Source organism: Cyanistes caeruleus, chromosome Z, assembly GCF_971803275.1.
Source record: "Cyanistes caeruleus chromosome Z, bCyaCae1.hap1.1, whole genome shotgun sequence".
NCBI classification, from domain to species: Eukaryota; Metazoa; Chordata; class Aves; order Passeriformes; family Paridae; genus Cyanistes; species Cyanistes caeruleus.
Genome location: NC_141732.1, coordinates 62,665,968 through 62,681,581, shown reverse-complemented (window position 1 = coordinate 62,681,581; position 15,614 = coordinate 62,665,968). Strand labels below are relative to the sequence as shown.

The 15,614-nt window shown below is 35.7% G+C and overlaps 1 protein-coding gene across 6 annotated transcripts in view; it reads right to left on the bottom strand.

Moving 5' to 3' along the window:
* PDE4D (phosphodiesterase 4D) overlaps nucleotides 1-15,614 on the bottom strand; it is a 491,756-nt gene that overhangs the window by 127,433 nt on the left and 348,709 nt on the right. The window contains exon 1 of one of the 6 annotated variants that reach the window (XM_086867131.1): nucleotides 2,996-3,765. The exons of the other annotated variants lie outside the window; for them this stretch is intronic. Coding sequence (XP_086723257.1) covers nucleotides 2,996-3,060 — 65 coding nt within the window. The 5' untranslated portion in view covers nucleotides 3,061-3,765. Of the gene's footprint in view, nucleotides 1-2,995; nucleotides 3,766-15,614 lie in introns of those variants that run through there. 6 annotated transcript variants of the gene reach the window in all.

Sequence of the window (15,614 nt, the reverse complement as noted above, 5' to 3'; positions counted from 1 at the left end):
ATAGTCAAGGAAACGTAATCATATTCTCATTTGGCTGTCTCAGCCAAAGTTTAACTTACTGTGGTTTCCTTACTTCCTTTTAATTTCTTCTCTGGAATAAAAAGACACATCAGCTGTCTTAGTTGAAAAGTCTGCACAATCCCTTCTAGATTATTCTCCAGAAGATTTATGATATAAAACCATACTTCACAATCACACCCTGAATTGGGGAATGAGTGGGAGTGTGTGATAGAATTGAGCACCATTAATTAGGTGATAACCCTTATATAAGTCACTTTCTTATTCTGTATAAATACCAACCATTTTCTTTTACTTCGGTCACCATATCAGGATAAATTTTCCAAGGCACACCAGAAAGAGGTTTGCTTACAGATCCTGCCATCATACTAAACAGTAGTTATCCCCAACCCAAACAGCTGTAAAGGGGATGCATAGACTGATCAAAGTCAGCTGGGGTACACATCATAGCACCACCAGTGGAGATACCCTTTGATTGCTTTCTAATATTGATACTGAGAAGAATATCATGCTTTTACCACACATATGCCTTTACAATAACTTACTGTGTCTTTTGGACAAAGAGGGAGTCTGTTTTCAGGGCTTCAAGAGTAGAGGTTTCTCTGCCTTATCTTTACATCTCTTCTGTCCTTTCACTGGTCTTTTTGTGTTGGAAGCCCAGTTTCTGATCTTCATATTAACTTTATTCATGTGAGAAATGGTAAGAGGAAATCCTGGGATCATATTTTCTCAAAACCTTGTAGGAGGGGTATCCATACTTTAAAACAGCCCTGTCACTCAAGCCTCTGTGTCCTTGAGACCCATCTTCTCCCTCCTCCCAGGCACTCCTGTTCCTCTTACATAGAGTGGGATCACTATGTCAACAGATTCAGAAAGAAGAATTATGCTCTTTCTGTCTTCTGGCCTGAACACCTACCAGTGCTTCTGATTTAACCCTGATTTCGTTTGTCCCTAAGCAATAACATATTGGCAAGACTACAGTCTTGCTATTCTCTCCTAGAGAACTGCAGAAACTTCTGACCCACGGGAGTACACCCACAGATTCAGGCACTAATGCACACGAAGTGAAGTCAGGCAGCTGGTTTGGAAACTGGTCCTGCTCAGGCACTCTTGGAAGGCTGCTGGCTGTGGCTAGGGTGGTCTGGCCTCAGCTGCCACCTCCCTGCAGGAGCTGAGCTGGTGTGGGCAGCCAGCAGCTCCCTCCCATTCTCTCTTATCTCTGCACTCCTTTTTCCCTCTGGCTGGGACAGGGCCTGCCTGGCTTTGCTCCACACCGCCAGAGAACAGCATGTACCCTCTCCAGTAGCCTTCAAGTGTCTCCCTGAGAGCCACTGAGCTCGGGTCGTGCTCCCAAGCAGCAGGGTAGCAGAGGACTCCCACTTTACAACCAGCAGAACAGGTATTCTCAGATATCAGATTAGAGCTATAACTGAAGGCAACGGCAACAAAAGGGAGGCAGGAAGGTATTTCAGACAGAATACTTGGTGTTCAAATGAGCCTGAAACTATCAATTACAAGGATGTTTTTTTCTTTAAAACTACTTTTTTTTTGCTGTGAGAATTAATAGAGGCAGACAACAATAAAAAAAAAGAGAAAAAAAAAAGGTAGACTTAATCAGAGGTACTGATTTATTTGCACAGTTGTACGTAATAGCTAAGGTATGTATGCTTTAGCTCACTTCCTTGGAGACACCCTGCAGAGTGTAGCACATTAGCAATATTTAGTTTACTAACATGGTATTGCATTTTAATAAAGACATACAGACACAGCTTACAGTATTTATTTCAGCAGAACTCTGCCTAGGCACTTTCTGAGAACAACTAGGACTACTTTTTAGATTGAGTGGTGTACATGTTTAATTTTCTTTTACTGCAAAACCGTTTCAGTAAAAGATAACTGGAATAAATTACTAACTGCTTTAACAGTAATACTCACATGGCTTTTACTCAGAGCCAAAACTATTTGAAACATAAAGGTTTTATAAGGCAAATATTCAATTAACTGGATGCATTCCCTCACAAAGAACTGAATTTAGTTACTAGTCGATCCCCCAGTAACACATCAGCTAAAAAAAGCTATATTTTTTAAAAAAAACTATATTTAAAATACGTCTTTTATACCTGTAAAATATAGCTGTGAAAAATTAGTCTATTATTTGTTTATTAAAATTATGGTGGTTTTATTAAGACACAAAGAACAAAACGTGGGACACATTAAGAGAGTAAATGGAACTTTCTATTTACTCTCTGACCTTCTATTACTTAATAGAAAGCTGTCCTGTCAATGCCTATCAAATTTTAAAAAGCATAAAGTGATGCTTAAAAAGTATAAAGAAAAAAAAAATTCAGAAGACAAAGCTTTGCTGATTAATAACTGAAAAAATCTGAAAGAAAATCATACAGAAAGATCAATATCACAGACTACTTCTAACCTCTAAGCCTCAGAGAGCAGGGGAAACACATGCAGCATAACACAGCAGTCTCACACATGCTGCTACAAAGTCTGCTGCTTCCCAGGACACATCCCTAACAGTCAGCCTATTTATCCAGCAAAACTACATGTAAGCATCCCAAATAGCTCACACAAACTAAAAACTTCATTTTGCTCTCCAGCTTCCAGAAATGCAAGCTTTTTGTTATGTTTTCTTTTAATGAAATAAGTCTACTGAAGATTTTTACAAGGTATCTCTAACTGTAAGGATTGAACCTGAGTTACTGCTGAGTGGGTAAAAATCTATGTCATGTGTTACAAGAAGTATGAAAAGGGTTCTCTTTTTAAAAAAATTATATACATTGTATTTTAAAACAAAAAGCTAAATAATTTTGTTTCTTACTCGTTATTGTTCAGCTCAACAGCTGAACATCTTCAATAACCATGCAAAATCTATCAAATCAAAACTAAAGCCTGACTTTCTTGGGACATATCACTGTGTCATAATAGGAAGGAGAGCCTGAAAGAAACAAACGAGCCACATTACCACATTGCGTCGGCAGTCCTTAAGGAGCTGGTAGATCGGGATCTTGGCTTCATAACAATGCTCATTTTGAAAAATTCCTTTAGTATTACTAGCAGTCAGACATCAGTTGTCCTTAAGAAGCTCATTTTCAAAGTACTCCATTTCAAAGTATTTTTTTAAAATCCTCTGCTTTTTGACACCCTCCAAATCCTTCTCATGTAAAAATCCCGGCTGTGGAGGAAGAATTCTAACATGCTGCAACTCCTTCCTTTTTCATGCTGAGTTTACTCAAGCACTGTGCTGTTCGGAAATGACAGTGCTTTTCTTTTCTGTCTTGTATTGCCCTGGGAGGAACTAGTCTATTTTGAACCTATTCTCCCTTCAGGTCACATGAGAATGAAGGCAGCTGAAAAGAGTCCCTATCTCTTTCATGCAGGTTGATAACAACAGGTTTAAAGGTAAATAACATTTAAAAAAAAAAAAAAAAAGAAAGAAAAAAAAAAAAAGGAAAAGAAGAAACAGTACTTCTGGACAATAAATGAAAGGAAAGAATGAATGTAAGTTACAGGAACTTTTCTGAGTTTGCAGAGAAATTCCACTTACAGACATTCTAGATAAATTTAGTCTCTGTGGAGTAAAGAAAGGAACAAAGATTTTTTTTTTATTCCAAGTCAATTAAAACCCTCAACTAGAATTGTAATTCTTCCCTTTCTCTTTCTCCTAACACTTGCTTAGATACTGTGAATAAGTACTATTGTTGAACTTAACAAACCAGAAAGTATTCCCTGTCTGAAAGGCATTCAGAACACTGTGGGGAAGTTAAGTAAAAATTAAATTCCTTGTTGACTTTTAAAGTCAAACACACATACACATAGTGATTGTTACTAATCACTGAAGGACAAAATACCTTAATTGAAGAACTATAACATGACATCCTTCCTGCTGTACTGCATATATATTTTCCTGTTATAATAATTACATTAATAGTTTATGCATTACAAAAAATTTGCATTTATTATTTCTAGCCAAAAAATTATCATAAAAGCTTTGAGACTTAATTCCTATGTTGATATATTTGGCAATTTCAGCATTTAAGAGGGGGAAATGTAGCAAACAAAATAGGCATTATATTATTTAATTTATAAATTTTTGCAAATGCTCTGTACTGTGTTAGAATTGGTTTTAAACTGAAAGAACAAATTTATTGCTGAACAAGTGTTTACATGCTTAACAGCCATTCCTTTTCACTCTCTACAAGTGTTGCAGTACATTATTTTGGATGGTAGTGCATCTAGGTTAATAATGAAAATAAGCACTGTAATTGCATTTATAAAATTAATATGAACTTGGCAAATAAAAGAAAAATATTATAAACAGATTATGCATCAATAAATCAAAAAATTAACCAAAGTGGAATGTGTGTAAGGCTCTCTACAACCTTTGGCTTTATTTTATAACAGTACAATAAATGTATTTTGAACTACACTGTATATCACCATGAAAGATCCTAACTGCCCTGGAGGTTTTTGCCAGTGATCTGCATGTAAAGTGTTCCACAACAGCAGAAGGAATGTTAATAATGCTTCTTGCTCTGCATTCTGTTCTTCATGTTTTCCATGTTTTCTGTCACTTATCTCCCAAATATCACTTAGTAACTTGCAAAGGACCTTTCATAAAGGTCATATGAAATCACGAAAGTTAACTTCAATGAATAGAAAAGGCATTTGTGGTAAATTTAGCTCAAAGGGTCATACTAAAGGCTCATAGGACCTTTAGTAACAGTTGGGTCTGTCACTGTGCAGGTCACACAACTATGGAAGTGCACATAAATCAAGCCCTACGTTGTGAAACTTTTGTTCCTTTAACAGATGTACCAGGTAATGAAAAAAAAAATATATAAAATAGAGATCCTTGACTGTCACAAAATACCTGCCTGTTTTAAAGCTGGGTTATTTTTAGTTTCCTTGATTATTTATTATTTATAAATATAATCATTATTCCAATTTTATGTAGGGGGTAAAAAAAAGCAAAACAGATGTTTTGACTAAGCTTTTTGCAATACCACACTGAACTGGAATATTCAAAGATTATTTCTGCTTTGCCACAAAGTAAATATCTCAGGATGGTCTGTTTTCAGTAGTGTATCAGACAAGATTCTGCCTCTTACTTGTAGTTACAAGAAATAAAACTAGAAATATTTACATATTTAGACACTACTATACAATATAAATACACTCTAGTTGCAGGTACTCAAATAATTTGAGACACTGTTTTTCAATTGCAATTCAGAAAGAAAGTTCTCATGGGATCCTAGCTCTCCATCTCATTAACCAAATACTAACACCCACTGCAAACCTGCTTTCTTTGTTAGTCTCCATTCTCAGCTCTTTAGAAATAAACTGCTGTTCTCCAGGTGCCTATTAACTTCAACTATTATGAAATATAATTAAGCAACCATACTTCAAGTGGCCAAAACAGTCTTCAGGGACCAACCTTAGAATCATAGGCTTCCCACGAAAAAGGGAACCAGTAGGAAAGAGAGCTTACAGTCCTCTAGGGAATATTAGTTTTATCTGAAATTCATCAGTTGACTTTGTTAAAGCTAAAACAAAGGAGCCTCTTAATATTCATTATGAGAAAGGCCAACCATTTTCTAGAGAGGTTTCTAGAGAACCTGTTAGAACAACTTTGGCAGTTAACAACTTCTAATTCCTACATAAAATCTGTTGTGCTACAATACATAAAACCTGTTGTGCTACAATTAACATCAAAGCAGATTTTATTATGTTAAGTTTTACATAAAGATAGGAGCATGTTAGTCCACTGTGCTCATAGAAGACAGTGCAGCATTTATTCTTGTATTGGGGATAGAATTAAATAATGAAAACTCTCAATTCCCATAATTTGAGGAATTAAGAGGAAAAGCAATTAAGGAAAATTAAGAGAATAAATAGAGAAATGGCCATTGTTTATTAGCTGATTTATGCATGTAATCTTGTAACTTAAAAAAACCCAAACCCTAACAAGCCCACATTTTTTCTTTTTTGGAATCCTTTTATTTTTTGTGGTGGCAGGAAAAAGGCTTTGGAAGAGAAGTCTTCCTGGGGTACCACCACACTTAAGGGAAGTGTTGATTGTATAATAAAAATTATGAAGAATATATTTAAAATTAATGAAAATACTAAGAGATGGAGATATTCAGTACTACTAAATACACTCATAATAAAAGTATCAAGAGAAGCAGCAATACTTTTTATCTGCATATAATCAGCCAAAGTTTTAGCTGTATAGTTAAAAGGTCTAATGAAAAAAAAAAAGATACAGAAATAAAACACCATTAAATTTAAAGTGTGCTGGATTCAGCCCTCTTTGAGCATGCTTATAACTTAGTTACTTATCTTCAAAGTAGCAATTGAGTTAAATCAGTACTATAGTGCAAAAAATTGAATATTAAAATGATTTGCCAAAAGCATGGCTTAGGGAATGAGGTCTGAGTGTTCTGTTCCATGCCTGGGAACATCTTTCTCTTGAGGTTATGGAAAACTTGCTTAAACATCCTGAGTTTTGTCTTCCTAGTTTGTGAAACAGGCATAACCCACATAATGCTGCTTGTAAAGCACTTGGACATCAAACTGATGAAAAAAACCATGCAATATATGCCAGGTTATTATTGCTGCTCTATGCAACCTGAAGAAATGGATTCATAATCTTAAACCTTCAGACATAAATAATGACTGGGCTCTTACGTGTGGCGTTTGGAATACACATTATCAAATGAAAGCTACAAAGCAATGTCTTGCCTTTTGATATGCAATCTTAGTTTCACCCCAGGTACTTTTTCAAGTAGGATAAGTAAAATTTCTTTAAAAACTTGGAGCTGGGCTCATTCGCTCAGGCTTATCCCTGTTATCTCTTAGTTACTGTTGCTCACACTTTGTATCTTTGATTTCTTCATGTACACTTTACAGTTTTGACATTTATAAGAAATACAGGTTTCAATAAATAAGGTATATGCATTTAAACTTGAAATCAACTTTTCCAATCTGCTGGAGTACACATTCCACTGTAGGAAACATTTTTTTCACAAAATAAGCACCACATCAATTAATTTTGTGAAACTCTTGAGTTGCACAGTGCATTCTAATTCATCCACAGAGCTAGATTATCCTCTTATTGTCCTATACTGCACAACAAGGTGAAGGACAGAAAAGATTAACAAAATGTTCTTATATTACCTGCATGAGTGGGTCTGAGAAATAGTAACGCAGGTGCAGGTTCAGGAGACATCTTTCAGAAACAAGTATTAAGTCAGAAAATCAGAGAAACAAATTTTTACCGAGCTGCAGGTTTTGCCACTGCTCAGCATAGCAAGTGATTTTAGAAATATTTTTTGTAGGGTTAGAATGTCAGAAAACTAAATTTTGCCATTCATGTCAAGGCAAAAGCATATTCTCTTTTTCCTGTAGTTCTTTAGCAAAGAAGAAGAAGTTAGACATTACTGCATAAGTAAGAGAAAAAAAAAAATGTAATGATAACTAGAGTGTAGAATTCATCAGAATGAAAAAAGGCAAACCAAAGAGCACAGCAGAAACATGATGTATGTCACTGGTGTTTCCTCTTTGTATCCACTTACATCTAGCTGCCTGGATTGAGCTACCCAACTTATAAATAAATATGGTTTATTAGCTCAGTGCTTGCAGTGTAAACAAAGTTACTATGTGCTCTACCAAGGCCTTACACAGAATCCAATATGCAAAACTCCTCATAGACCACGTGGCAGGGAGGGTCTTCTGTAAGAATACCCAACTCTAGTATGATGGCTTGTCTGAAGATGTTTGTTCTCAGTTTCCTTTGAGGCTGCCAGGTGCTGCTGCCTGAGCTGTACCATGAACAGCAAAGGAGGCATGTGTCATGGAGAGGCCTTACAGCACCTTGCTCCCTTTCACAGCAAAGTCAGGTTCTTGATACATGTCAGGCTGAAAACCTGTCCTTCTGCCTTTATCCCTGCCTACTTTTACTTTGATTTAATCAGCTACACAGTTAGAGGTTAACAACCTCAGTACTAACTGACCATTGCTGGTCTGCATAGCTTCCATTGCACAAATAAAAATAGAACCTGTGCAAAGCTTCATTGCTGGAGATTCAGAAAGAAAATAAACAGAGCTAATTTTTAGGAGCAGAGTGCTTTTTTTCTGAGGAACATTATATTCTAGGCAAACAATGCCATCAGCTATGCTGTGGTCTATGGTTACATATGTCATTAAGGTTGGAAAAAATGATGTCTGCTAATGCTGGATTGACATTGTATATCAGCAAATAGCCTAAAATTAAATACTACCCTACTCGAAGACTTTGGACTTCAGCTGAGCTAAGGCTGCCTAGTGTGTCAGGCTGTTTTTCTCTTTTTTTAAAAAAATAAACATAAAAAATTCCCCCAGATTGAACCATGGGTTTATCTATATTTATATATATAAGAACACATAGACAAATGAAAATACGAGTTGCATGATATAAACATAGTCATTTTTCAGATCTAAATGGGTTTACTGCAGTAATACAGCACTAATTACAAGGTTAAAGGAAAAACCTATCAATGTTTCCATCAGACCTTCTGTTTTTGAACTATTTGCTCCACACAAACTCAGACTACAATTTCTTAGCTAAATAGTTGCTTAAAAATAAACATTGGTGGCTCATGCTCAGCTCAGCAAGGAGTAAAGCAGTAGATATGGTTTCCAAGAGTAATATGTCAGCTTGGTTTGGCTACAAAAAAAAAAAATAAAATAAACTAGACTAGCATTTTCTTCTTTTTCTTTTCTTTTTTTTTTTTTTTGTTTTTTTTTGTTTTTTTTTTTTTTTGTTTTGTTTTGTTTTGTTTTTTCCCTAAATGAAGTAGGTTACCAGGAAAGGCAAGAGAGAATGGTATTCCTTTTACAAAGATTTCATAATTATGTCTGGTCCTGGACAAAGTTATTCTTGAGCGTCAGGCTTACTATCTGAGACCCATTATATTTTTTAACACATGCCTTCTTTCATCATCATCTTGTTCAGAAGGATGGGATAGTGTGAGATTAACAAGAGAAGATTGGAAGTCTCTTAGGAATACCACCATTCCAAGATTATTGCATATAATGCAAATATGCAATATAATGTTATGCATGTATTTCAAGAGTACAGACAGACCACTGTTTCAAGCAAACACAACTTGCATGTGCAATCTGAAAATTTATACTTAAATTTTAAGTATATTAGATAGTCTTATTTAGTAAAGCATTTTTGGTTTGTTTTTGGGGTTTTTTTTTCAATTTTGTCTTGTCTAGAATGAAAATCAAACATTAACAGAAAAGGTGCCCACCACAGCCACACATACACTAAAACAAATGTTTCTGTAACATTTTATCTTTTTTGGAAACAATCAGCTTTTACTGTCAGAAAGTCATCCTGAAAGCAAATCCGAGGTGAGGTAACTAACATTAGTGTAACAGATGTAGAATTCTCTACAAAACAGTAGAGTGGATTTCTCCATGTCCTTCACTGGAAACTTGGCATCCACAGGTATGGGACCATGACCTGAATGAGTCAGACGTGGATAAGACTCTTGTTTGGTAGAATTACATCATCCATACCTCTAAGTCCTTCAGAAAAATGTCAGGAACTAAAATTAAATCTAAATTGTTGATTATGTTGCAAAGCCTTTCTTGAAGAGAAAGTGCACCTCTATGACACTTGTGTTCAAAAAAAATCCACTTGAATTTGTACAAAATTTACTAGTCATGTTCCACTTCTGTTTTTGAGGTATGGAAAACTCCAAAGATTTAATCTGGCTTGTATGAGGTGAAAAAACACCAAACATTTTATGTGAACACTCAAAAGTACAAAATGTGTTTGATTTTTAAAGCAAAACTGTCTGACTCAAAATTGTAAGTAAAAGGAAAAAACGATGTATTTAAAAAAGTTGCAACTTACTGGAGAGCTTCTATGAGAACAAATGAAGGTTACATTGAGAGTACATTACTTGTCATGAATTATTCACTGAGAGTTAAACAAGGCACACTAAGAAAGGAGTTTTCTCACTAGCCTTGAGCTGCCAGAGGATTGGTTGCTCATTTAAACTGGTCAGCTAGGCTCCTGCTAGAGACAGCTCTGATAGGCACTTGCTGGGGTAGTCTGTTTCCATGATTCAGACATCTATTTTAAGACAGACAGAACTGCTCCTCTCAGCTGTCTATCCTCCTGTGGACTATGGCTTCCTGCCTATTTTATGTTAGAAACCTAGGTTTTGGACAACTCAAGATACACTTGATAAATCCTGTGGTACCAGGATAAAACCTGCAATTTTATATAACATGGGGATTGCAGATTTTTTGCCTCTCTACTCCCATACTTGTAGCAGTTGAACTGAATGTGGATAGGATTATTTTTTTTCCTTTTATAGAAATGTAAACTTGACATATTCCATATTTGGCCTCACATCTTATCATATTTGGATTGTGTGAGAGATGAACAATGCCAAGACACCACTGCACCAGTTCATATTTAATGTAGTAAAAAACCCAAACCTGTACTTCTGATGTGTCCCCCCACCCCCACCCCAGTTCCTTCCCAGAGGAGGAAAAGCAAAGTGATCCAAAGGAATACCCATGTATATAGTACAGCAGTTATGCCTACCACTGAAAACTTGTGTAAGACCTACTTCTCCTGAATATTCAGGCATCTGGAGGGAGAGATATAGTATGTTCTGATATTCACTGATTCTAAATTTCTTATCAGTTCAGGACTAATTTGTTAGATCTATCTAAACTATTTATTCTGTATTTATATGAATTTCCCCTTATTAAACAATATACCAGGCACAAGAAAACTATGTTGCACTATTAATCCCAAAGAAACCCTCAGCAACACTGGCTGTAAATATCATCACAGATGACAGTAGCCAGAAACTTCATGTTCTTGTGGAAATATAAATTGCCTAAATTGGATGCAAAAATTTCAGTATTGCCAGTGCATTGCCATGGACAATGTGCATCTTTCCTCTTTACCCTTCTATGAGTAAAAAATACTTTGTGCATCATCAAACATGTCACAACTTAGCCTATTATATGGATATCCACAGAGGAATATTTATATGTAAACCTCAGTATACTTCCTGTAGGACAGCAATTCTGAGACTAGTACAGTTTCACTTGATACCTATCTAGTGTTTTACCTCTACATACTCTAATGGTAGCCTTCTAATAAAGAAAATCAATCTATTTCTTTTTCTTGATGATCTCTTTCAGTACTTGATTAGCAAAGCTATCTCTATTTTTAACATTGAATTCAATCCGGCTAACTTCCTTCTAGATATATACTGCTGTGATAAATGCAGAAAGAATCTCTAACTAAAATAAGATGACAGGCATCAAATCTTCCTCTTTCTTTATTTAGGGTGTTCTGGTTTTTAATTAAATGGTGTTCATCAACTTTACAACATATTTCTTTAAAAAAAGAAAAAAATATAGAAACATAGAATGGCTTGGGTTAGAAGGGATTTTAAATATCACCTAGTGATAATTAATATGCAATATCATAACATATTCCAACTCTTCTGCCATTGGCAGGGACATCTTCCAGTGTCCCAGGCTACTCAGAGACCCTTCAAACCTTGCCATGAACAAAGCCAGGAAAATGGCATTCCAGACTTCTCTGAGTAACCTGTTCCAGTGCATCATCTGAATAAACAATTTCTTCCTAATATCTAAGCTAAATCCCTCCTTTTTTTAATCTTAAAACCATTCTCCCTTGTTCTGTCACTATCTGCCCCTATAAAAAGCTGTTCTCCTTCTCTTTTCTAAGACACTTTAACTATTAGAAAGCTGAAATGTGGTCTTCCTGGGGCCTTCTCCTCCCCAGGCTCAACAACCCCTACACTCTCAGCCTCTCTTCATAGAAAAGGAACTCCAGCCTGCTCTTTATCCCTGTGGCCTCCTCTGGACTAGCTCCAACATGTCCTTCCGGTGCCGGGGGCCCCAAAGCTGATGCAGCACTGCAGGTGAGATTTCACCAACAAAGAGCACAGAGGTAGAATCTCCTGCCTCTCTCAGCTGCCCATGTTGCTTTGGATAGAGCCCAGGACACGTTTGCCTTTCTGGGCTGCAAGGGTACAATGCTGGGTCATGTCCAGCTTTTTAGCCCTGAAATCCTACAAGTCCTTCTTGGCAGGGCTGTTCTCAGCAAGTTTTCCTCCCAGTTCTGCACTCACGTATAGGACTGCTCTGATTGTGGTGCAGCACCCTGCACTCAGACTTTTTAAACATCCTTAGTTTCTCATGGTCTCAGTTCTCAAGCTTGTCCTGGTGCCCCTGGATGGCATCCCATCTTTTTGAAGTGTCACTTTCTCATCTCCCTGCAAAGGTACTGAGGGTGCACATGGTCCCCCTGCCTCTGTCACTAATAAAGATAGTGAAGAACCAAAGTCTCAAGCCAGCCCTGAGGGACACCACTCATCACTGGCCTCCATCTGGGCATTGAGCCATTGACTGCAACTCTCTGGCTGCATCCATCTCACCCTTTCCTTATTTTATCCTTAAAATCCAACTTCAAAGCTCCAGTTTGGAGTTTGTGATTCCATGTGGAACTGTGTTTAAAGCTTTCAGAAGCCCAGGCAGATTACATCAGTTGGTCTTCCCCTTTTGAGCACTGCAATCACTCCATCACAAGAAAGCCCAGAGGTTGGTCAGGCTCTTTTTGTCCTTTTCTATCTTGGTTAACTTCCTAGTCTTCTATGTATCTGAACATTGCTTCCAGGAGGATCTATTCCATGGATATGGAGAAATCTAAATTGCAACAGTTCTTATATGAAACAATTTAATTTATGCAGCATGTCTAACAGAATGTGTTCACTCTTGGTTAAAACCATATGGGCTGTATTTCAGTGTGTTTGCACAAAACCTACAAAAACTAGAGTCAGCCCTTTTCAACTACTGTCAGCATTTTACATGTAACTTTGAAGGGTGGTTTGTTTGGTCTCTATAAAATTTCTAAAGGAGAGTTAAAAAAATAAAACAGCCTGGGATGAAAAAACACTTCTGAATTCTTTTTTAATTGTTATCTGAGATTACTTATGAAAGTACAGAAAAAAAATCTCTAAGACTATGTGAAAGCTTACATGAAATTTTATTTATAGAAAATTTCAGAAACTTTTATTCTACAAATATTGTAAGTATATAGTGTATATATTATTGTAAATAATATAAATATAAATATATAAATATATAATAGATATAAATATATATACTACAGAAAGTGAAATCTCTTTCTTTTATAATAATTCACTATATTAAAAATTCAGAAAACTTTTGTATTTTATATTGCAAACTGTGCTACAGCCAACTACTGACATTAAATGTTGGCTATAATAATATATTCTTTTAATTTACATGTTCATACGCACATATTTCATATCTTCTAATTTAATTTGAACTAGCATTCAAAATACACTGGCAGGTTTACAAATCACAGCTAGATGCACATTACTGTCTCTGGAATATGAAGTTATAAAATGCTATATAAAAATAGATGGAATTTATTTTTGCCATTTAAGGAACTTTGTATGTGTAAATAAAGTCAGTCTTGCAAAGTCAATCCAGCTGATCATCATCCAGATAAAATGACATTTAAGAGAGAAACTGGCAGAGATTTTTTTTTCCCCTTTTGCTTCAATCCATTGTGTTCTTTGGACAAGAACACAAATAAATTATTCACTTTTGCCTTTTACAACTTAAAAAAAATTCTTGGCATCTAAAACCTTTCTCAGTTAGGATGCCATTTTTGCAAAGACAAAGATGACCTAATAGGCTGCTTTGCATAAAAAGTTCTCAATCTAATATATATTGCACTGACTGCAGGAGAAAAACTAGGATTTTTTCAGTGTTTATTTTAAACTGTATGTAACAGTGTTGGTAAATTTAATAATGTTATGAATATTTGGAGCTTAGTTATCCCATCTCATTTCTCCAAAGTCATTGAAACAGAGTGTTGGAAGTTCTCCTGGTTTGCTTCTGCACTGTGTTTTCCTTCTTGCATAGCAGCTTTCCCCTTAAGCATTTCCTTTATGACCCTTGGCCAGATTTTTCAAAAAATTATGAACCAAAAAATTAAAAATTAAACCACAAAATGGTTCTTATTTTTAGAGAAAGCTCTGTGCAGAAATCTTTATTCTGAAAAAGCTTACACTTACAGTGACCACTAATTCTGGCAATGTTCTTTCTCAGAAAGGCATCTGAGGAAAACAAAAACTCAAAACTTTCTAATGATTTATAAATTTTCAACTACATAGAGCAACATAAAAGTATTATTTCTAACTCAAGTAAATGAGAATAGCCTATTTGAAAAGCATGACTACTAGAATTATGATCACATTTCTCAGCTTTGCAGTTCATGAAAGGTTCATATCCTCTTGTCTGAGGATATGCATGGTTTGTTTTTTTTTAGTACAGACACCCCTGCATACCCAGAACTATAAAATGAAGCAGTAGGATCTGTGGTGGCTGAGTTGGCTGGCACAGACATGTGCCAGGCTGCACATCACTGGAGGCTCAGAGGTCTCAGGGAAGAGGCTGAGCTCTCAGGAATGCAATGTGCCTTCAGAATCTACTCATTCACAGCCTTGGTAGGGATGGCCACAAATTTCTGAAACATGGGCCAGTACCTACTTGTCAGTATACAGTTCTTAACTTCAGTAACAGTATCTTAACTGTCAGTATAATTGTCATTATCCTAACTTCTAAATCAAATGAATTATTTAATTAGTAATATAATTAAATTAATTATAATTGTCAGTATCTTAACTTCTAAAATAGTAAGGATGTTAGAGAAGGATTGGATTTGTTTTCAAAATAAACCAGGCTAAGTTCTGTTGTTCTAGGATTTGAATGAAGATTTCCAAATATGTAGATACTGACAATTAAACCTGTATTACCAAAATAAGTCAGAGTTCAAATATGTTAATGTTCTAAGATCTTAATCAATGAAAGACATTTATAGAATACATAATTTGTAGAACACATAATTTACAGAAAATGATATCTCTCAAAAAGTGATTTGACAGTGCTGGAATAAAACAAACCTACAGGAAAACAAAACAAAATAAAACAAAAGAGCAATGAAGAAGAAAGAGATGCTGAGGAGGGAATAAATAATAGATCTGTGAAGAGCAAAAAGAGAGAAACAGCATCTATAGAGGAGAAGGTGACCAGTGGATGGTAAGGAAAATATAACATTAAAAATAACGATGAGTATGGGATTCTATTAATTTTAGTGTCCAGCAAAATGACACCTTTCAATTCCCTGCCTTGCCTTTTGCACCACACTGAGGGATGAGATGCAACAAAGCTCCTCTTATTTTTGACCTTCCTCCATTGCTTCAGAAAGATGATTCTAGGTTGCAGAACTTGGTTTTTATCATTTACGCAGTTTCTATGATGATATCAAGTGCAGGGGATAAAGTATACTACAGAAATGAGAATCCATGGCTTTTTATTTAAAGAAATACATATTGATTGAGATAGCTTTTGACATGCATAGCACTCTTAATAGATGAAAAAATAATACGTGAAAAACCTAATTTTGTGGGTCTAAGATTTTTGTCTTTAAGCTCTAT